At 58.0% G+C, this 22,563-nt stretch overlaps 3 protein-coding genes across 7 annotated transcripts in view; 2 read left to right on the forward strand and 1 right to left on the reverse strand.

Moving 5' to 3' along the window:
• The first annotated feature begins 5,986 nt into the window (after window positions 1–5,986).
• Window positions 5,987–9,374, forward strand: NTMT1 (N-terminal Xaa-Pro-Lys N-methyltransferase 1). 4 transcript variants are annotated; one of them, XM_042052009.1, is made up of 5 exons: window positions 5,987–6,063; window positions 7,085–7,144; window positions 7,910–8,112; window positions 8,332–8,584; window positions 8,984–9,374. In XM_042052009.1, the coding sequence occupies exons 3-5, from the start codon at window positions 7,951–7,953 to the stop codon at window positions 9,238–9,240; spliced, it is 672 nt and encodes a 223-aa protein (XP_041907943.1). In that variant the 5' UTR covers window positions 5,987–6,063; window positions 7,085–7,144; window positions 7,910–7,950; the 3' UTR covers window positions 9,241–9,374. The 4 variants fall into 4 exon arrangements, with proteins under 4 accessions (XP_041907943.1, XP_041907941.1, XP_041907944.1 ...); XM_042052010.1 differs by lacking the exon at window positions 5,987–6,063 and adding an exon at window positions 6,125–6,145; XM_042052008.1 differs by lacking the exon at window positions 5,987–6,063 and adding an exon at window positions 6,200–6,222.
• A 731-nt stretch (window positions 9,375–10,105) lies between these two features.
• ASB6 (ankyrin repeat and SOCS box containing 6) lies at window positions 10,106–15,437 on the reverse strand. 2 transcript variants are annotated; one of them, XM_042052005.1, is made up of 7 exons: window positions 15,375–15,437; window positions 14,243–14,448; window positions 13,612–13,793; window positions 13,133–13,239; window positions 12,753–12,861; window positions 12,182–12,268; window positions 10,106–12,003 (listed from the first exon to the last, which is right to left on the reverse strand). In XM_042052005.1, exons 2-7 carry the CDS (start codon window positions 14,353–14,355, stop codon window positions 11,324–11,326), a joined length of 1,278 nt encoding a protein of 425 aa, XP_041907939.1. In that variant the 5' UTR covers window positions 14,356–14,448; window positions 15,375–15,437; the 3' UTR covers window positions 10,106–11,323. The 2 variants fall into 2 exon arrangements, with proteins under 2 accessions (XP_041907939.1, XP_041907940.1); XM_042052006.1 differs by having other exon boundaries at window positions 14,243–14,478; window positions 15,375–15,422.
• Window positions 15,438–21,982: 6,545 nt separating this feature from the next.
• The window catches only part of PRRX2 (paired related homeobox 2), a 15,140-nt gene continuing 14,559 nt past the window's right edge, over window positions 21,983–22,563 (forward strand). The window contains exon 1 of the mRNA XM_042052044.1: window positions 21,983–22,258. Coding sequence (XP_041907978.1) covers window positions 22,015–22,258 — 244 coding nt within the window. The 5' untranslated portion in view covers window positions 21,983–22,014. The remainder of the gene's footprint in view (window positions 22,259–22,563) is intronic.

Below are 22,563 nucleotides of genomic sequence, written 5' to 3' on the forward strand. Positions count from 1 at the left end.
TGAAGAGTTTTACACATCAGCACCAGCATTCTGTCTGGGTTTGTTGGCATCACAGAAATTATGAACTTGAAGCTCCATCAGAGCTAAGGCTGTTTTTAGGATGTTTTTAGGTTTCCAGTGAGGTGCTGTGAGACAGGGTGATGGTGGTGTGGGGTCCTGTGGGTCATCCAGCGACTTAAACCTCTCCAGTGGGCTTCTTGAATCTTTGCAGAGAGGGAAGAGCTCAGTCAGGCCAGATCCAGGCCAGGTTTTCCTCCTTCTTTCTCCTCTCAACTGCAGGCAGGAGGGAGCTGCTACCTGCCTGACACAGCTGCTGCTGCTGCTTTCGAAGCCCTGCCGCCTCCAGCAAGCCCTGCTCACCTGGGATGACGGGATGGCAGAGAGCGGGAGGCCGAGGAGCGTGGCCAGTGCAAGCCGGGCACGTGCCATGCACTGGGAGCCAGGGACACTGCTCGGTGTCCACACTGCATCCTCCCTCTGCATCCTCTCACTGCATCCTCCCTCTGCATCCTCCTGCTGCATCCTCCCAGGGCACACCTCATCCTCCTCAGAGCGCTTCCTGCATCCCCCAGCTCCTGAGCTGGGGCAGAGACAGGAGCTGGCAGGACTCATGGGGGAACTGGGTCCCATGCTGGGGGTCTCCCTGTCACCTGAGGGGGCTCAGCTGCCATTTTGGGAAAGCCAGGAAGGGCTGAGTTGTTTTTCTTCAATGGGCTGGAAGGATATAGCACAAAGAGTGTGCAGGGAGGTGTCACTCCCCAGGGTGATGTGGTGGTTCAGGGTGAGGGGGGCAGAGGGTGGGATTGTGGGGTGCCACACTGGGGCTCACCAGTGCCAGAAAACTCCTGGTCTGGGGGTTGGGGTGGTAGACTGGAGCCACTGGGTCACTGGAGCAGGGTGCTTGGATGCAATGGTTAGAAATTAAAGCAATTTATCCCTGCCTCATCCAAGCCAGCAGACAGCCCTGCACTGGGGTTGGGGGGTGAGGATGCTCTGGAGTGGCCCCTCACAGCCCCTCACCACCCCACAGGGACCCAACGAGGGCACTGGGGACCACACAAGAAATCCCCGCCCATGGCCTCACCAAACTCACCCACCTCCCCTTTGGGCTGGGTGGTGCCATGGCTGGGTTTTCCAGGGAGGGATGCACAGGCAGGATTGCGTGGCTGTGGCCAAGGGCTGGCTCCCCAAACAGCGCTGCCACGCTGCTCTTCAGCAGCTCTGTTCTATCATCGAATTTTAATTTAGTTAGTTGAGTTCTTTAAACAGTGTGCACTTGCTAAGTGCTTTGCATATTTTATACTCATGAGTAACATTTATCAAACAGAAAGTACAATTAATCAAAGAGGGGAGCGTTTGTAACTTGGAGCAGTTTGTATTCTCTCTCTTTCCCTCCCTGCTGTGCCTTTCCTCTGTGTCTCCCTCCTCTTCCTCTTCACTGCCCTGCACTGGCCAGGGAGCCAGGGCAGCTTCAGAGTGATCTACACATGTACACACACATATGTACTCCCTCTCTCTCCCTCTTTCCCCTCACCGAAACATGTACACCATACAAACACATAAAAATATGTTTTATATATGTATGTATGTGTGAAAATATATATATATATATCTTTGTGTGCCTATATATTTGCATATACCTATATCTGTCAATCTGGTACACAAATACATGTGTATATATGTATGGTGTATATGGTATGCTGTATATATAATATATATAGGCATAAACAGTCCATTTACACTATATATGTGTATATATCCACATATATACACAGTTATATTCACAATATTATACACACATTGCATAGTATTTATATATAATATATTCACTATACCCATTATCTACTAGCTGGTATATAGCATGCAGTTTATTGTCTATCACACCTATTATACTACGTATAATAAATGCATTTTTTATATTTTGGGCTGTTGGGAGGGTCAGCAATGTTGGTGGTGGTGCTGCAGACTCCTAATGAGAGCCAGCAGCTGAGGGAGTGAGGTGGGATGGACGGTCCCAGCCCCGAGCCATGCTGGGTGGACACCCGGCCAGCAGAAGTGCCCGACCAGCTCCAGACTGTTTGAGGACAGCAACCAGTAGCTGGTGACAGGGACATGGGAAGCCCTGACAAGGGCAGGAGTGTGCTTGCAGCCTCCCAGCCCATGTCCCCTCTCCTCGCTGGGTGCTTGGGATGAGGTGCAGACCAGGGGCTGCTTCTGGGACAAACAGCAAAGGGACAATGACCTCTGTCCCCAAGACATCTGTGTTTAAGGGTAGAATCACCCAAACCATGTCAGCTTTTGGCTACAAAGGCCCCAGGGTGCCACAGGTGAAGCCCCTGCTGGTACCTGGAGAGGGGCTGGCACCAGTGCTGGAAGATGAGAGGTGACGGAGCATGGCTGGCACGAAGGGATCCGTGTCTCTGTCGTGTCTCTGAGCGCCTTGGTGGCTCTTGGCAGAGCATGGAGAAACCCTGACCTAATTAATTCTGACTTCTCAAGCCTTGGCCATGGCACAGCAGAGGTGGCTGAAGGAGCTGAGCAAACATGGACATGGGGACAGGTTCGGCCAGGGTTCAACCCTGCTGCTGAGGCAGAGCAGAGGAGATGGGAACATCCCATGTGGTTCCCAGGAAAGTACCTCAGGGCTTCTCCCATGGCCTTGGAGGTTTCAGTGCTCTATTAATTGCCATTAATGGCAGCACACGGGCCAGGAGGTGCCCACCTGGGCCCGGGTTAAACGGCACCAAGGGTAGGGCTGTGCCGGCGCTGCAGGACCTGCCTTGCAAATCACCTGCAACAACATGTGCCATCCTGGTCACCTCTTCTCAAAAATGATAGTGCAAAATTAATTAGAATTAATTAATCAGAAAAGGGTAATAAGGGTGATTAAGCACCTGGGGAAAAGAAAAAAAAATATTCCTGAAGAGCAATCGCAGCACCATGATTGCCTTGGAAGGTGGTGAGTGAGTGGGAGCAGGAGGGAGGGTGTGCAGGGAAACAAATGGGCTGGAGAGAGGGGTCTGGGGGGTGTTTTCTGTCTCGTTGCACAAGGAATTACTGAGTGACAAGATTGAAACCCGTCAGAGGAAAAGCATTTCCCAGCAGCAGTGACCACGGGGAGGCAGCTGAGCCCAGGAGGGCACGGGAGGCTCTGCAGCGTGGCTGGAGCTGTGGCTGCTGCTGCTGCCTCATTTGTAGATTTGGCTTTGCACAAACTGGCCCCAAGGTTGGACCTGTCTCCAGCAGAGAGTGGGACTCGACAGCGAGTCCTCAATGCTGGGACCCTAACCCTCAGCTGAGCTCAGGAACATGGTGAGCTCAAGGACACTCAGTTCAGTTTTCCTTTTAATTTTCAGCCACACTCTCTTACCTTAATGAAATTAATAATAATATAAAATCAAAAGGAACATTTGCAAACAAGATCTGTCCCTGAGTTAAGGCAACTGCTGCAGGTTTCCTTGTAATCTGAGGGGCCAAAGCAGAGCCCCAGCCCCTGGAAGGGATGGGAGCACCGTTCCCTTCCTGCCATCATGAAGGGTTTTGGCAACAGGGGAGGATGGAGGAGGTGGCTGGGGCTTAATGGAAAGAGTCTTCAGGAGCCCCAGTGCAGCTCAGTGAAATGAAGGATAAAAGTGTCTTTTGTTGGGGAAGCAGAGGGAGCAAATACTGCAGGCACCATGGAAAATAGGTGGCATGGATGGGATGCAGGTGCCCATTGCCTGCTTGAAAACACAGGTGACAACTGGAGCGATGCAATGGCTGCTGGCAGCTTTGGTGAGGGGAAAACTGGTGGGTTTGGGTCATTCAGGTGCCTGTGCATGGGGACACTCACCCCCAGGCACCTCCCAAACACCCCTCCTGCCTGTGAGCAGCGAGGTGCCACCACCCTGTGCTCAGTGTCCTCTCCCTGGTGACAAAGAGCCTTGCTTCTTTAAAATCTGAAAAACAAAGTGGGGTGCAAGCAGTGCTTTTTGTGCATAGAGATGCTCTGACTGTGTCCCCTGCTCTGCAGTTGACTAAACACACACTCCTTGTCTCAGCCCCCAGCTCAGGTCGCTGCTGTCCCCAGCACACTCAGGTCCTTTCACAAGGACTCAGGGGACCTGGGGGCCCAAAAGCTGTCCCAGGGTGATGGCTGCTTGCCCAAATGTGAGGACTCCCCTTCTGCATATGTCCCATGGAAGGATGGCAAGGGGCTCTGTCCTGGAAGCCACATCCTGGTTTACCATGGATTTCTGGATGGCTATGGTGTGAGCAGCTCTGTTTTGGGGACAGCAAGACCTTGCTTGGGCCATTAGGATATTTTGGGATAGGTGGGTGCTGGGAACGGGCCCTTCTCCCCCTGTGCCCATGCAGCATTGCCCCTGTTGCCACTGCCTTCTGATAGCGTTCAGTGATTTCATGCAGATTTTGTCCCTACAGGTTTCGTGAAACTCAGTTTCTGGGGAAAGTGAGGGAAGGAATCAGCCCATATTAGACACCAGAGAATCCACGCCAGCCTCCATTCCCCACAGACACGACTGTAGCCAACCCAGCTTTGTCACTGTCCCCACAGCAATCCTCTTCCGAAGGGCTTGGGCACCCCCAGGTCCCATTAACCCTGTCCTGCTGGGGTGAGGGTATCGCGGGGTGGGATGAGACCCCAAAAGGGGATGGTCTCAGCTGCACTGGGGAGGGGGACACGGCTGTGATGAGCCCGTCGGGCCTCAGCTCCCCATGCTGGCTCGGCAGGACCAGGCAGGGAGGGCACGGGAGGGCTGGGGACACTGGGAGCACTGGGATCAGTGCCCGCACTGGGCACTGGGTGGGCACGTGAAGGGGCATACGAGGGGCCAGTGCTGGGGGATGTCAGTCGGTACCGGGTCTGTCAGTGCCGGCGTCTGCCGGTACCAGGTTCTATCGGTACCGGGCTCTGTCGGTGCCGGGTTCTATCAGTACGAGGTTCTGTTGGTACCGGGTTCTATCAGTACCAGGTTCTGTCGGTACCGGCTCTGTCGGTGCCGGGTTCTATCAGTACCGGGTTCTGTCGGTACCAGGCTCTGTCGCTCCCGGGTTCTGTCGCTGCCGGGTTCTATCAGTACCGGGCTCTATCAGTACCGGGTTCTGTCGGTGCCGGGTTCTGTCGGTACCGGGCTCTATCAGTACCGGGTTCTGTCGGTGCCGGGTTCTGTCGGTGCCGGGTTCTGTCGGTACCGGGCTCTATCAGTACCGGGTTCTGTCGGTGCCGGGCTCTGTCGGTACCGGGTTCTGTCGGTACCGGGCTCTATCAGTACCGGGTTCTGTCGGTGCCGGGCTCTGCCGGTGCCGGGTTCTGTCGGTACCGGGCTCTATCAGTACCGGGTTCTGTCGGTGCCGGGCTCTGCCGGTGCCGGGTTCTGTCGGTACCGGGTTCTATCGGTGCCGGGCTCTGTCGGTACCGGGCTCTGTCGGTGCCGGGCACGAGCGGGCCCCGCTCCCCTCAGGACGCTCCGAAGTTCCCGCGGCGGCGGCGGCGCAACGGCGGGACAACAGCGCCCCCTGGCGCCCGCACTTGGACACGGCGGGAGGGGATGGGACGGGACCGGGACAAGGAACGGACGCAAGGACAACGGCGGGACAGGACCGGGGCCGGGGCCGGGGGCAGGAGCAGGAGCTGGGACGGCGACACGCGGGTAGCCCGGCCAGGACACTCCCGCGGCTGCTTGTTCTGGCGACCCCAAGTCCTGCCACGCCGGTGCCACCCGGCCGGGCTCCCCTGCCAGCCTGCCCCTCAAGAACCGCGCGGTACCTCTTGGGTTGCTCGGCCTGTCCCAGTCCGCCCCAATCCATCCCAGTCCGTTCTAGTCCGTCCCAGTCCGTCCCAATCCATCCCGGTCCGCCCCGGTCCGCCCCAGTCCATCCCAGTCCGCCCCACCGCTGACCACCCCCGACCCCCGTCCCGGAGCGCCCCCGCGCGGGCAGCAGTGGGACAGCGGGGCAGGGCCCGTCCCGTGACGTCACCGTGACGTCACCGCCACGCCGCCGTCCGGTTGGTCCCCGCGGCCGCCCGTCCCGTGCTGGGGCAGCGCGCGGCCGCGGCCGGAGGTAACGGGGGGGCCCGGGGGTCGCGGCCGCGGCCCGAGGGAGCGGCGGGAGCGGCGGCACCGGGCACCCCCCGGCACTACCGGCACGTCCCCCCCCCGCGGGCCGCGGGGGGGGGGGGGGGGGGGAGGGGCCGGAGGAGCTGCCCGGGCCGGATCCGGGGTAGGGCTGCACCCGGCGGCCCGCGGGGTCCACAGCACCGCGGGCCTGGAGCGCGGGGGAGGGCTCATCCCCGATGGGCGGGAGGCGAAAGGGCCCGGTTGGGCCTTGCACCGGGGACCGCCCCCTCGCACCGCATAGGGCTGGTGTAACACCCCTCGGGCCCGGGACGGGACCCCCGTGCCCCCCATGGCGGCACAGCCACAGCCCCCCTCCCCTCGGCCTGGGGACCCCCCGCCCGCGCACCCGCACCCCCTTCCCCTGCCGCTCCCCGGCCTGCGATCGCCCTCGGGCTCGGGCAGAGGGCCCCACACTGAGGTGACCCCCCCACGCCGTGTGACCTTTTCCCCACGGCTGCGGGGTGCGTGGGGCGAGTCCCGGCCTTCACCTGCCCGCACCTCCACGGGCACCGGCCGCGTGTCAGGGGCTCCCGGGGCAGCAGGAAGGGTTCGGCTCCAGGTTTAGGTTCGGGTTAAGGGAGGTGGGTAGAGCCATCTTCTGGGTGCTGGGTGCTCTCCACCTGTGCTGGTAGCCTGTGACCCTGAAAAATGAGTCACCAGGGTCTCACCAATCCAAACCCAGGGCCAAGGAATGCGGACACTGCCGGGAGGGTGAGCCTGGGTCCCAGCTTGTGAGATCAGACAGGAGCACTGCTGAAAGTGGAGGCAGAACCCTCCGTGCACTGGCTACACTCATGGCTCAGCTTTTGAGCTAAGGGGCATCAGCAGCAGCTGTCCCCCAGTCTCCCCAGGAGCATGTCTGTGGGGCTGGGGTGGCTCTTACCTGTGGTTTCCTCAGGCCACGGTCACGCTTACAGGGCTGGAGGGGTGATTTGGCACTTAAATTGCATCTTCTCTGCTCCTAGATCACAGCGCAGACCGGCTCCTGGCACCACTGAGCCAAACTGGATTTCCACCGGTGACCTGTAAGTTGAGATGCCACGTCCCCCTTTCCTATCCCCAGGCTGTTCAAGGCCACATGGGGCCACCAAACCTGTCTAAGCTGCTATAGAAAAGGTTTTGTGTCTAATGGGATATTTGCCAGCAAATTCAAGCCACGAACACTATATATTTCTTTATTTGTAAAGGTGTTTGAAGTCCTTGAATTTACCCTTTGGCCACCTTAAATCTAGTTTCTAATCCCCAGTGCAGTTAATCAAATCCACAGTGGTTTGAATTATGAGATGCCTGGGGGGGATTTATAGCTTGTATTGCTGATTATACCTTGACTTTATTATATTGCAAATATCTAACTTATGGTCACGGCTGAGATTTACAATCCTCAGGTAGGTGCTCAGGATAATTTTTAGCAACTCCAGATGTAATTGGAGGTGACTGATGGGGTTGTCGCCACACATAAACATGTAATCTGTAAAATGTTAAGACAGGGAAAGGAGAGGCAGAAGAGGTGAAAAGGGTGGGTCAGCCTTAAAAAAGAATCATCTAATTGGGTGTATTGCTGAGCAGGGCTCTGCCATGCCTGTTCTGGCTGAGGCATCTGCCCAGGGAGGGATTTTGGGTTTGTTGGTCTCCAGAAAATACCAGGATTTAGATCTTTGTTCCTTCTTGCTCTCAGCTGAATGTTTTTGGAGTTTGCAGTAGCCCTGGGGAGGGGGAAGGGGTGATAAACAGATGTGGGGTACTGGCAGAGCTGACTCATTCCTCCCTGGTTTGGGGTTCTCCCATCCCAGGGGAGCAGCGAGTCCCGTGTGGGCGCGTGCCCTTGGCCAGCATGACCAGCGAGGTGGTGGAGAACGAGTTTGAGTTTTACTCCAAGGCGGAGAAGTACTGGAAGGATGTGCCCGCCACGGTGGATGGCATGTTGGGGGGCTATGGCCACATCTCCAGCATCGACATCAACAGCTCCAGGAAGTTCCTGCAGAGGTTTCTGCGGGTAGGTGGCACAGTTTGTTGTGCTCCTAAAACCCCACCCTTCTAGTGTGGAGCTGGGCTCTTCCCTCTGACTTGCTCCATGGGATCCTCTGTTACATGCTAGGAGACCTTTGCCCTGCAATGGATTCCCTATATCCCAGTCCTGCCTTGTGTGGTTGTCCTGTTTGTCCTCTGTGGGTACCTCACAGTGGGATTCAGCCCCTCACGGTCGTTGTTGCAGGATGGCCCCAACCGGACGGGGACAACCCGTGCTCTGGACTGCGGGGCTGGCATTGGCCGGATCACCAAGCGGCTGCTGCTGCCCCTCTTCAAGACAGTGGACATGGTGGATGTGACAGAGGACTTCCTCACCAAGGCCAAGAGCTACCTGGGTGAGGAGGGCAGGCGGGTGCGCAACTACTTCTGCTGTGGCCTCCAGGACTTCAGCCCCGAGCCAAACTCCTATGATGTCATCTGGATCCAGTGGGTCATCGGTGAGGGTCACTCCACTTGCGGGGTCTTTCCAGCCTGTCCCCTTCCCTTGAGGGGCAGGTGCCCTACGCACTGGGGAGAGCAGCTTGAGGTCTTCATGAAGGATGAGCATCACAGCATGGGTGGGGGCCTGGGGTGGGCAGCTGCCCCCCATCCCATGGAGGGGCACTGTACTTTTTCCCCCAAGGGTCTTTTCCGCCAAGCCCTCAGAGGCCAGAGCGGAGGTGTGGGTTGGATGGAGCTGAGTAGTGAGACACAAGTTGGATGCCCTCAAGCTAAAGCTTTCCCTGCAAATGGCTCAAGTATTTGGCTACTTGCATCAGGAGGGATCCTAAATGCAGCTTCTGGGTTTCCTTGCCTTGGTCACTCTGTGCCCTCTAACCACTGCTCTGCCCCTCCAGGACATCTCACTGACAACCACCTCTCCGACTTCCTGAAGCGCTGCCGTGCCGGCCTGCGGCCCAATGGCATCGTGGTCATCAAGGACAACATGGCTCAGGAGGGTGTGATCATGGACGATGTGGACAGCAGCGTCTGCCGGGACCTGGACGTGGTCCGTAAGATCATCCGCAGAGCTGGGCTGCACCTCCTGGCCGAGGAGCGCCAGGAGAACTTCCCTGATGAGATCTACCACGTCTACACCTTTGCCATGAGATGAGGGCAGCGGGAGAAGGTCTCTCCCGTGTCGTGACTCCCCTTCCAGGGGCTGGTGACAAGGACGGGACTTTGTCTTCCAAGTTGCTGCTGTTTGTGAAAAGAGGTGTTTGCCAAATACATTTTCCTGCTGTTGCACTTCTGCACGTGGGCTTTTTCGGATGCATGTTGGCTCTGTGCCACCCTCGGGGGCTCTGGACAGGACCAAGAGGGTCTCCCATGCACGAGGTATCTATGGGCAGCAGCAGGTTGCTGACTGCAGTGCACAGGGCTCCTGTGAGTGTGGGGCTCATGAACAGGAGCTTGGGGCACTTTTGGGATGATCTGGGCTCCATTCTTTGCTTGGGTGTTAGACCCCTTCCTGCTGATCAGCAGTGAGCTGGGCAAGGTAAAGGGGAGGAACCTCTGCTGTTTCCCTGTGCTGGAGTGGGGAGGCAACTCCAGGTTCTGGGGCTTTGAGGGCCTTTAAACCCCTGAGCAGGTTTCCTACATGGGCATTGTCTTAAGTGTGTTACCCTGAGTCCCCCACATCCTCCTCCAGACAAAGCCTTGCAGCCCTGGGAGTGCACTGGTGTGGTCTGAGCTGCTCCCAGACCCCTCCAGCCCGTCACCTCCAGCTCTGTCACTGTGACACTGCAGCTGCTCCCCCAGCACTCCACACCATCACCTGGCTTTGAACACTCCCATCTCCTCTTCAGCCATATTCCTTTATTTACCTAAGTCTGGCCACTGGCCCAAGGTGGCCAACGCTGGCACAGCAGCATGCCAGGGGTGAGCCCAGGTGCAGAGTCTGCTGCAGCTCGACCCTCCAGCCATCCCCCCATCCCTGTCCTCCACCCCACCTCTCCTGCAGGAAAAACAAGCCCCTGTTGTTATTTTAAAAGGCCTCATTTAATTGTTCAGTTCCCATTCCAGACATCAGGGCAGAATTTTATCACATTACTGGGTTTTTTTAAACACCAGTTCATCAGGATGCACAGCTCCAGTTCCATGGAGCAGGAGAGGGTCAAACTCAGTGCTGGCAGGAGGGCAATGGCACTGCAGCCAAATCCCAGATCCACCTGATACAAACTGTCTTTAATCAGAACAGATTTTTTCCCTCTTTTCATCTCCTGCATCTGTCCCCCATGACAAACAAAATACAAACCAACAAAACTGTGTGGGGCTCAGCTCTGTGGCCAGTCTTTGGCACGTCATGAGGAAGCAGGTGCCTGGAAAGGGGAGCCAGGCAGCTGTGGCAAGGCTGGAACACGAGCCCTCCAGGTGCAGCAAGTTCTTGTTCCTGGGAAGGAGGCACTGGAGAACAAGATCCTGGGAGCAGTCACCAAGGGAAAGAGCCAAGAACTGGGGAGGGAGGCACAAGGCACTCAGCTGCTGGCTGCCCATTCCTCATCCTTGCACAGGGAGCACACCACAAAGTTAGGAAACATCTGTCTGTGTGTTTTGGAGCCCAGCAGCTCTGAGATGTCCTTGGTGGATGGTCCTCCGTGCCAGGATGGGGTGCAGAAACTCAGGGTGTGGAGCAGTCAGGCACTGCTGCCAGCCCCGCTTCCCTTCACTCCCATCCCCGGTTTCAGAAGTCCGCACTGAGCAAGGAAGGCATCCACACCCACAGGATGATGCTGGACCTGCCTCCACCACCAGGACCAGAGGCAGAAATGCCAGAACACCTCTTCCTTCTCCCAGCACCCCAAGGCATCTCTCAACTCCACTGGACACCTAAGGCACTGCATCACCCACCCATGGCAGGGGCTGGGAGAGAGGGGACAGGCTGCCTGTCCAGTCACAGCCCCAACCCACTGATCCTGACCCCAGGCCTTTGCTTAATCTCCCCCCAAATCAGCCCCAGTATCCAGCTCCCCCATGCCCAGGAGTTCTGCCTGCCTCCCCATGGTGTGCCCCAGAGCAATGAGACCTGCACAAACACGTGTGACTTTGTGCCCAAAAAAACATCCCCCAGAATGCCACAGAGAAGGACTCCATGGGCAGCACCTCTTCCTGCAGAGAAAACTGTCCCAGAGCAGAGATATGGTGGCTGTAGGCACAGCAGGACTGTGGAGGGAGCAGACAGAGAGGCACTGTCAGGCTCAGAGGTCTTCGTGCCCAGCAGCAGTGTGGTCAATGAGGAGGTACCACTTCAGCCGGTCTGGGAGAGGCAGAGCCTTGATTTTGTCATCCACTGGCCATGGTTTCAGGCGCTGCCGGATGAACACCCTGCAGAGGTGTTTCAGTGCCTGTGGCGAGCGCTCCAGCTGCTTCAGAGAGCGGAACAGAGTCTGGACCTTCTCCCCATGGGACCTACAGCTGCTGGTGTTGACCTCAAAATTGCTGGGCAGCTGGATGGCTTGTGAACTGGCCATCATGAGCTCCAGCAGAGTCTGACCCTTCTGGATGAGGTCTGTGGAATAGGTTTCATCGTCTAAGCGACTGAGGTGCCAGCAGAGGTGCTCAAAGGTGATGTGGAAGCCGGACCAGCACGAGGGACCATGGAGGGAGCAGTTGTAGGCAGCACCTGATTCCAGCAAGAACCGCAGCAGTGGGAAGTAGTCATTGAAGCTTTTTAAGCAGAAGTGTGTGAGGGACTCTGAGGCTGGGCACTCGCTGGGGTTGGCACCATGGGCCAGCAGCAGCTGCGTGACACGAAAGCAGAAGCGTTCGATGTCCTCAGCCTCCTCGTCGGTGCGGCTGTAGGGCATCTCTCCCAGCAGGTAGATGACATAGGTGAAGACGGTGTCACCATCTTTGGTGGCGGCCCTGACGTCTGCGCCTGCAGGAGGGGACAGAGAACGTAACTGACACTGTAGAGCATGGGGCCAGGCCAGCACCAACTCCAGCGCCCCTGGGCTTTACTCTGATCCAGTGGGAACATAAAGGAGTCAGGAGGGCAGTGCCTGGTCCTGCACAAAGAATCAGCCAGCCCAGAAAGGGGAGAAGGTTTTCCTTACCTCCTTCCAGCAGAAGACGGATGCTATCAGTGTTGTGGATCTGGCCACTGTCACTGCTGGCCAGGGCATGCAGCAGTGCTGTCTTCCCTGCAGTGGAGCAGTCAGTCAGTCACAGGACAACAGGGTGACACGCCAAAAGGCAGGAAGGAAAACAATCCACCCCACCCACAGCCAAACACAGGGAGTAGCAACACTTCTGGCAGAGCCTTCCACTGTTCCCATGATGGTGCCCAGCCCTGGGGACAGTCACAGGCCACACATGCAAGACTAATGGTAGCCTCAGTGCGTACATGTGCCACAGTGGAGTGAGTTTTAGAATAAGTGGGCACCACAGGACTACAGAGGCACAGCCCCATCCCACCTCCCCTGGACTGCACAGAGCTGGGTTCAGCCCTTTTCACACAGCCAGCACACCAGGAGAGAATACCAAGCACAGGGAGGTTCTGCCAGCCTGCTCCCAACTCCCAAACCCGTCCATAAGCAGGGAGCAAGTGCAGCAGCGAATGGCCCCAGCCCCTGTGCCCCACCCCAGCCCACCCTCAGCTGGGGGAGCTGGGCAGGGCACACAGACCGTTCTTGTCAGCAGCGTTGACGCTGGCCCCCAGCTGCAGCAGCCGCCGCAGGCACGGCAACCGCTCAGGCTCCTCGCTGGCCAGATCCAGGGGACTGCTCTCATGGATCTGCAAAACAGTTAAAAACCACTGGTAAATATTGAAGACTGGGAGTGTGTCCAGGGAGTTGCTGTTGGGTTTTATCTTGGCCAAAGGCAACTTGACCTTCTGCCACAGCATCAGAGCACTAGGGACAGCGGGCACAGGGATGTGCCAAGGGGAACGAGCACATGGTGAGGCTCAGGAGGAGGGAAGCAGGAGGGCTGTCCCCACACCCCAGACCAGTGGGTTGGGGCTTGGGGGGGCTCAGCCTGGCTGTGCCCAGGCAGCAAAGCCGTACCCGGTCTCTGCGGTTGATGTCGGCGCCGTGGTGCACCAGGAGCTCCACCACATCCGGCTGGTTGCGGAGCACCGCGATGTGCAGGGGGGTGTAGTAGGTGACTGGGTCTGAGAACAAGAACAGTCAGAGAGAACAAAGGACCTCCCCAAAATAGCCCCGGCACCTGCCAAGAGTGGAAGGGGACAGCTGGGGAGGGCCCTGGGAGCACAGCGATGCCTGTGAAAACACGGCTGTCACACGCACCCTGGGTCCTGCTGTTCCAATGACTCTATCCTGCCAAAAGCCCCCAAGTCCCTGGCGTCCCTCAGTCCATCCTTGCGGCTGGGTCTCCACAAGGCACATCCACACTACTCCAGCAAGGAGCAGGAGTGGTCTGAGCTGGTAGCACCTCCTCTTTCTGCTCCAGCTATCTCCACTGCCCAGGGCAGCTTCTCATCTGCTGGTTCCTCCTGGCCCAGCCCCCTTCCCACCAGCCTCACCTTCAAAGCTGAGGTCAGCACCGAATTCCAGGAGGATTTCTGCAGCAGGGACGAGCCCCAGCTCGGTGACCTTCAGCAGGGCATAGCTCACACCTTCCTGATAAAATGGGGAGTGGGTCTCCCTCTCCAGGACTCTTCTCACAGCTGAGAGCTGGCTCCTGTCACCGTCCAGGCAGGCAGGGCTTGAGACACACAAAAACCCTCCAGTTACTCAGTGAACACAGCTCAGGTGTGCAAGGGTCAAAGCGGCACCAGGGAAGAAGGAAAAATCCCTGCTCTCCCCAGGGAGAAAGATCCCTGGTCTCCCCTCTGGTCCTGTACCCACTGGGTCTCCAACCTGCTGCTTGTGGGGTTACACAGCAGCTTCAGGGCCTCAGCTGAGCCCCAGCTTAGGCTTTATTGCCAGGAGTCAGGCAGAAAGGGCTGTTCCTGGGGAGCACCCATAGCTCCTGTGTTTGCCTTGCTCCACCTCCACATTCCCAAAGAACAGCAGCAAAAGGAGGTTCTGTGGGATGAGCTGCTCCCCAGGACTGGGGGCTGTCCCAAACCAACACTGTCCAACTTCAGCCACATCCCTGAGCTCCAGCTATCCCCCAAAAACACCCCAGGGTGTTGGGCCCCCTGTCGTTACCTCTCCAGGGAGCTCTGCCTTTCCGTGTTGGGCATGGCCAGCAGCCCCAGGAGCTCATCCACCAGGGGCTGGTACTCCAGGACGATCCTGCGGAAGCCGTGCAGGAAAGGCATCGTGCTCTGCCCGTGCCCAGCCCGCCGGGGGCCTCCAGCACGGCACCACTGTCCTCCCGCAGCCAGGCCCCCTCTCCAAGGGGCTCTTCTCTCCTTTCCAAACAAACAAGGCCTTCAGCAGATCTGAACAGAGAAGAAAACACAGCGTCCCCCCTCCTTATATAAAAGGCAGCCCGGCCCAGCGCAGGGATCTCCTCCCACACACCAATTTGGTGTCTCCAAATTATCTCCTGCACTCAGAGCTGCAAGCTGCCGTTATCTGGGCACAGCATCCAGGCGGAGCCCAGGCTGGGGACAAAGCCCTGGTGCAGAGGCTCTGCCACGACCCCCCGCAGGCTGGGGGTGCTCTGAGCGCCCCGGGGTGTCTGCAACCAGCAAAGCCCGGCCTGGTTTTTGTGGGAGAGGGGGCTGGAGCCACCCCAGGGATCACCAACTCCCCAGCGCACTGGGTGCAACCCCAGGAAGCCCCTAAATCTCCCCGCACCCCACGGGGAGGCAAGGCCAGGAGCCCCCAGACCCCAGCAGGATGAACAACAGGACCCTGCCTACACGAAAGTTCTGTAAAACATACATTTTCATTTCCTTATCATTCTTTACTTAAGTTCAATAGTCAAATAAGCTAATAAAAAATAAAAGTAATTTGTTTCTTTGTTTGTTTTACAATACTTCGCAGCCGGAATATTTATGTTATTATTAGCGCGTACGTGTAAACAAATAAATAAATGAATATGGGTATGCAGCACTCCTGACAGGTTGAGTGGGCTGCATACATATATTTTTAGATCTATTAAACACACTCATCACTCCTTCCTCTGAAGAGGTAGATCAGACTACAGCGGGGAAAAAAAAAAACCCCAAACGAGTCTATAAACCCCAGTTCGTTTTCACAAAAAAACGCTCCAAAATTCCAGTGCAACGCCCGCCACCGGCCCCGAACTCGCCGAGCAGCACGGGGAGGGAAGGGCGGCCCGAGCACCGCCTTCCCCTCACGGATCACCCCCGGCCCTGCCGCCCCTCACCTGCCTGGGCACCGGAACCGCAACCGCAACCGGAACCGGAACCGGAACCGGAACCCGCCGGGAGCGCCGGGGCGGGGCCCGCATGGGGGGGCGTGGTCTAGTGTGGGTGTGGTCACTCGGAGGCGTGGCCTGTTCGGTGGGCGTGGCCTCGGTGGGGCGTGGCCGCAGCGGCGCGCAGCCGGCAGGGGGCAGCACGCGGCCGCGCGCGGGGCGGGGGCGGGGGGAACTCCCCCGGCACCCCCCCTCTGTCCCCTCCCCCTCTGTCCCCCTCTGTCCCCTCCCCCGGTGTCCCCTCCCCCGGTGTCCCCCTCTGTCCCCTCTGTCCCCCGGTGTCCCCTCCCCCGCTGTCCCCTCCCCGGGTGTCCCCTCTCCCACGGGTGTCCCGCCCCGAGTATCCCCTTGCCCGTTGTCCTCCCCCCTCCTAGCGATCCCCCCTGCCTCGAATGTCCCCCTCCCCATGTGTCCCCCCACTATGGGTGTCCTCCATCCCTGGGTGTCCCTTCCCCTGGATAACCCCCGCCCGGGTGTCCCTTCCCCCGGATGTTCCCCATCCCTGGCTGTCCCCCTTTTCCCCGGGTGTCCCCCCCGCTCTGGAGGACCCACCCAGGCCGGGCTGGGTTTGCTGGGAGGTGGCACCCGGTGGCTGCTGCCTCCCCGGGGCTGGGGATAACTCTGGTACTGCTGCCCACAGCGCCTGGGCCCTCCCCTGCTGCAAGAGCTACCAGGGGAAACATTATCCCAGGATTTATTGGCACTATTATCATAATCATCATTATTTTTATTATTATTCTGGTGGAATCTGCCAGCGCGGGGAGCTTTGGAGAACGGCAATAACTGAAGCCGCCTTGGGTTTCCTATTTACGTATTTATTTTATTCCGGTGGAGCGCTTCCAGATTCCAGCAGGCAGCCGTGGCCCCGGGGCAGAGGGGGCGAGGAGGCCGCGCCGGCTGGGCATTTTTCTGACATGCTGTCACGGTCCCCCATGTTTCCCACCCTTCCCTTCCCCACACAAAGTGGGGTGCCTGGGTGGGGGACCCCAGTGCCTGCAGACCCTGGACCCCGAGCCCACCTTCAGGGCAGGGCAGGGCAGGGCAGGGTCCTTTGCAGGGTGGCTGCTGGCCCCCGTGCCACCGGGACTTGGTGCTGTGCAGTGGCACCTCTACAGGCAGCTGGCCTGGACCCCCCTTTGCAGCCCAGCAGCCCCCCCTGGGTCGGGTTTGGGAGGTGTCATCCCCGAGTTTTCCTGAATAGGGGTGGAAATAACCCCATCCAACCCTGGGCAGGGAGCAGAGGGCGAAAGCAGCAAGGAAGAGTGGGGGACGGTGGGGATTTGTCCCTCTGCACCAGAGGGTGCTTCAAGCCTCTGTGAGCTGGCTTCAAACCAGAGCAGCGCCGCTGAGGGGACCCCACTTGGGGCGGGCTGGGCAGCTGAGACCCTCATTCCAGACCCAGTGCCTCCTGTGCCACTGGGTAAAGCTGGACCCTGGGCCCACTGCGTTCCCAGTAAAGCCCAAACTCTCCAAAGTCCAGGAAAACCCTGGACCCTCCACAATTACAGTGGCAGCACCAGACACAAACCCCATCCCTGTCTGTGTGGCACTGGTGGGGACCGTGCAGGGTCCAGCCTCCATCAGACACCATTTTGGGGAGAAATCACAGCTGCATTCCTGCTGTTGGCTGGGAAAGGAGGGCTGGCAAGGCAGGGTCACCCCATTGCCGCCTCTGACCCCAGCCGTGCTGTCCCTGGGGATGAGAGGGGACACTGGGATGCCCCAAAGGGCCTTGCCAGCCCAAATGTGCCTTCAGGAGCCCCACAGAGGCTTTGCCTCCATGCTGGTAACCCCCGCTTGAAAGGAGGCTTTGGAGATGCGGTGTGGGACCAAACCTGGCTCCAAACCAGCCCTGGGAGGTGGCAAACCAGGAAAGCCATGGGCTGAACCCTTCCCTCGCCACCAGCACGGCGAGTCCACGCACATGGGAGTCCTTCCCTGGAGTGTCCCTGCCGTGACCACGCCACAGGACACAGACCCTCAGGGAGGTGCCTCCCCATCCCCACATCTCCTGGGAGCAGAAATTTTGCAAACAGGGCCATTGCTGGCCCCATGGGTGGATGGGGCGTTTGAGTGCCTGGCTGAAATAACAGCGCCAGGCTCTGCCCCTTTCCTCCCCATGGCCTTGGCGGGGCGGACTCGGAAGAATGCGAGTTGGCCATCCATCAGGGAGACACAGCAACAGCCAGCCGAAGAAAGAGGGGCATTTTAGGAGGAAAGCCAGGGAAATTTGATCATTAAGAAATCCTCCTGGCTGTCTGGGGGAATTTAATTAAATTGCTGGAAAGGGCTGTAAGCACATCTGGATCCAATATGTGCAGCTTTGATTTTTTTCTTTCTTTCTTTCTTTCTTTTTTTTTTTTTTTTTTTTTTAGTTCACTCTTTTCCCATCTCGCTGTTGAAGGAGGGGGGGAATAAAAGGGAAATAGCAGAGCCACAGAGTATTGGTTCATCTGGGACTGACTGGGATTCCTGGCAGGGAAAGAAAGAGAGGGAGAGAAAGAAAGAGCAAAAGAAAGAGGCAGAAAGAGAGGGAATGAGAAAGCTGGGAGAAAAACCTTCACCCAGGGGCTGGCTGGGGTGTTTTATAATGCCACCGACTGCAGAGACAGGGAGCTAGGAGGGAATGGGGGGGTTGTGAGGGCTGGAGGGGAGGAGGAGAGGAGCCAGCCCAGGGCATGCTGTACTTTTGGGGTCTGGCAGGGATGGAGGGAGAAAGAGGAGTTGCTCAGTGAATACAGAAATACCATTCCTGCTGGGAAGGGCAGGGCTGGGCATGGGGGACTCCTCCAGCAATTACCCCTGGCTGTCACCCCTGTGGGCCCTGACTGTCACTGCCCTGGCCCCTGCCCGATGCCCTGGTGCTGGGGCTGGAGGGGGTGCTCTGGTCCCCAGCCCAAGAGCTGGTTACTGGGTCCTGGGCAGGACGTGGGGCTCGGCACCCACCCCAAGAGCTGGTTACTGGGTCCTGGGCAGGACATGGGGCTCGGCACCCACCCCCAGAGCTGGTTACTGGGTCCTGGGCAGGACGTGGGGCTCGGCACCCACCCCAAGAGCTGGTTACTGGGTCCTGGGCAGGCACTGTCAAGCCCCCACCATCCCCCACACCTCCTCTTTCCCACCTCCTTACTGCGAACATCCTCCTCACGGTGCAGCAGAGGTGCAGCTCCACTGTCAGAGAAAACCTTCAGCTATGGATGAGCCAGCCCAGTTTCTCTGCACCAGAACATCCACAGGGCAAGATTTTGGGAATGTTAGGAAGGAAGACCAAGGAGCAGCACCATCCCAGACAGTGCTCCAAGGATGCTGCACTGCCCCAGCCCACGGTTTTGGGGTGAGGAGGGGGCTGGGGCTGGCAGAGCACATCCAGGCCCATGCCATGCTGAGCACCATGGAAGCACAAGGTGTTAGCACAGCACGAGAGAAATACCAGGAAAGCCCCAGGAGAACAGAAAGTGAGATTACCAAAAATTATAATATTTTAAACCTTTTTTTTTTGAGAGGAAGATGAAGGACTGGCAAATGGAAACACGTTCATCCCAAGGGTTGCAAACCTGGCAGGCTCTGGCCAGGCAGATCCTCACCCTGAGGAGCCCAGCACAGCCCTGCCAATTCAGTGCCTCTGGTTCATCAGTCCAACAGCTCTGGCTCAGCAAAGCTGGACTCAGAGCTCACACCCAGCTCAGCAAAACCCAGGTGCCCAGTGTCAGGTAAAGCAAACCTGCTCAGCTTTGTCTCTGAACCACCCACATTTTGCCCGAAGCCAGGAGTCACCTCGCCAGCTTCAAGGTCCATTTTAAACCACAATTTTTACCAAAAAAAAAAAAAGAGAAGAGCTTGCACAAGTGGGTTAGGAAACACCAAGAGTGCGTGTTTCAAGCAATCAGGTCTTGCTTCGGATGCCTTGTGTGGCTGGTGGTGTTAAAAAAAATGATGCTGAGGAAAAAAAAGGGCAAATCCTACAGCTAAAAAGGAAATTGCATTAATACAGATTGTTTTATTTAAAAAAAGCAAACCCTGACCTCTACTTCAAAAAAGTCATTAGACATTCTCCTTCTGAAAGGCCGACAGGGGATATTACTGAAAGGCCAGTTAATTTCTCAATGACTTACTGTTCTTGCTCTGCTCATGGAAATGTGTAAAGAGTTGGAGGGTAATTTAAGGCACCCTGCAGAAAGGTGTGTAAATCTTTGCATGTCTAAAGAAACTTTACCAGACCGCTAGGACTGGGAAAAAAAGAAAATGCTTGCCCTCTTTTTTTTTTTCTCCCTTTTTTTTTTTTTTTAACTTTCCTTTGGAACTCTGATCCCCTTTGATCATAAAAAAGGTCATATTTCAACCAAAAAAATATCAGCAATCACAGGGCCCGAGGAAGTGCGAACCCAAGGGGGTTTCACTGACGATTATTCCCTCCATTTAATTATTTAATGCCGCGCACTGAGGGAAAGCCGTCTCCCCTGGAAAAGCCAGACAGTTCAAGAATAAGGTCTGGCCCTAAACAAGGAGGAGGAAGAGGGTTGTAAACGGGGATGGGGCTGCTCCATCCCCCGCTCCTGCCCTCGCCCCTCCATGGGCCAAGACCAGCCACCCCACAGCCCCCCCAAAATAATCACAGCAAGATGTTCCCAGCCTCTGGAGCCAAGACGGGGATGTGGGGGGAAGGATGGGGGTCCTCAGCAGCCCTGGCCAACCAGTGCCCATTGCTGATGGGTCACTGTCCTCCAAGGGGAGGTCTCCAGCCCCCAGGCTGATCCTGGAGCAGTTTTTCCTGGACATGGTGTCATCCCCATCCTGGGAGGGGTCTGTCCCTGCAGTCATGGTGGAAAAAAGCAGGATCAAGCAGGTACCTGGACAAGGAAGGGTGGCACGAGGCTGTGCTGGGTCCCCCAGGGCTGGTGGTCCCAGGGTGATGCAGCCATCTCCTCCCTGAGAGCACGGAGCAGCCAGGAAGGTTGGTGGCAATTTATTGCATTCTAAAACCCACAGAGTGCAGAACTGCCCTGCACGGTGGGACAGGGACCTGTCCAGCTGGGTGCTGGGCAGGGGCAAAACTCCCATCTTTGGGAGCACCCACAGGGAAGCAGGAGCAGAAGCAGTGTGACACCAGCCCGTGATTTACCAGCCGAGGGGACAGAACCAAACGCCGGAGCTGACTCCCAGAGTGCCCCTAGGGCCAGCAAACTGGACGAATAGAACCAATAAATTGACCACCCCCCCCAAAAAAAAAAAGAGGGGGAAGAGAGGTTGGGCTGGCTTGTTTGCACACTGGAGGAGCCCCCCGCAGAGCTGGAGAGAGCCAAAATCTGCCTTCAGCTACACCCCTTCCAAGGTGGAGAGCTCTGGGAAGCTGCTTCCCTGTCAGGAAGATCAGATTTGGCAGCACTGGCTGGCTTAAAAATCTGCACGCCTCCGACTTGAAGGGGAAGGGAGCGCAAGAAAAGCTTTCGACAAATGTTAAAATAACTCAGCCAGGGGTTTGCCTCCCTCGGCCGTGCTGGAGTAGCGATGTTTATGAGCTCAGAGCCGGCCGATCTCGCTTGGAGGTTTCGCGTGGAACCCTGCGCAGCCCTGTCCATATGTGCCCGCAGCGGCGGGGCAGGAGAGCGGCTGCAATCGAGCGGAAGGAATAATTGTTTAACCTCTTCGATTTCTGCTCATCGCCGCCAGCCCAGCCCTCTCCGGACACCAGCAACCAGCCCCGGGGTCTGCCCCTCTCCCTCCCTCCCACTGCCTCCTCCCTGCATATCTGTGTGTATATATATGTATATATATAAATATATATATAATTTTAAAGAGGAAAAACTCCTTTTTCCCGGTGGCTGGTTTTCATTAGGGAGGTTTCTTTCTAACCCCAAGGGAAGCAGCCTATGAGTTTTTAACTGTGGTGCAGGACGTAATTATCTCATTAAGGCGAGAGAGCCAGGCTTTTCCCAGGAGAGGTGACCTTGCTCCAGGGTTGATGGGGACCGGAGGAGGGGGAGTGGTTGGAGGTGGAGGGGGGCCGTGTCCCCCGCTAACCTGCGGGTCACCTCTCCCTCCAGCCCCTCTCCCAGCCCACCCCATCCCTCCCCACGGAGCGCAGCCACTTACACTTGTTGATAGAAGCACTTAAAACAGCGCTGGGGGGGTGTGATGTGGATGGGGTAAGAGGGAGAGAGAAAGGGGGGCGGAAAGCGGGTCTCCCTCCCTCTCTGCCCCCCCTTTCCGCGGCTTGGCTGCCGGCGGGGCTCGGTCCCTGGCAGGGGGGCAGGTCGCAGGGCCGGGGGGGGGCGAGGGGCCGCCCCGCTCGGCTCAGAGCAGGGGCGTTTGTTTGAACAGCTCCAGAGCAAAGAGCAGGGGAAGAAAGTTTGGGCTGGGAGCGTGGTTTTTTCCCCAGACGTCAGCACAAGGCGGAACAGGGGCTGGGGAGGGAGCCGGACTCACAGGGCAGCTGTGATTATTTCCCCCCCCCCATCTAAAAAAAATTATTATTATTATAATTTTTTCTCTTTTTTTTTTTTTTGGGGGGGGGGGGGGGGGGGGGGAGGGGGAAGGGGGCCGGGGAGCGGCCCGGCACCTCGGGGTGGGCTGCGGGCTGGGGGTGGGAGCCATGGACTCGGCGCCAGCCTTCGCCATGGACAAGCCGTTCGCCCCCGGCGCCGTGCGCGGCCCGGAGCCGCCCGAAAACGCTCAAAGCCGGAAAAACTTCAGCGTGAGCCACCTCCTCGACCTGGAGGAGGTGGCGGCCGGTATGAACGGGACCCCCGCGGCCGGTCCGCCGCCCGCCGGTAGCGGCAAGGCCATCCCGGAGCCGTCGGGAGGCAGCAGCGGCAGCGAGGCAGCGCCCCAGGACGGTGAGTCCCGCCGGCCCGGGACGGGCTCCCCGGGGATGGTGCAGCTTTGGGGATGCGGTGTCCCCGCCGCGTCCCCCCTGCCGCGGGCCGGGCACCACGGACAAAAGGGGTCGGTGTCCCCCCGCGGCGGAGTGGGGAGAACTGGGGAAGCGGGTGGAAGGGAGGGGGGACCCCCGTCGGGGCGAGCTGCGAGGGTGCCGACCCCCCCCCCGACGGCTGGGGCAGAGGGACCCCGCACCGTGAGAAAGGGACCCCGCACCCGGGACAGAGAGCACAGGGACCCCGCAGCGGGGCAGGGGGCACAG

The sequence above is a fragment of the Corvus kubaryi genome, unplaced genomic scaffold (assembly GCF_017639235.1).
Source record: "Corvus kubaryi isolate FWS band 111438036 unplaced genomic scaffold, C.kubaryi_AGA036_p1.0 78, whole genome shotgun sequence".
NCBI classification, from domain to species: Eukaryota; Metazoa; Chordata; class Aves; order Passeriformes; family Corvidae; genus Corvus; species Corvus kubaryi.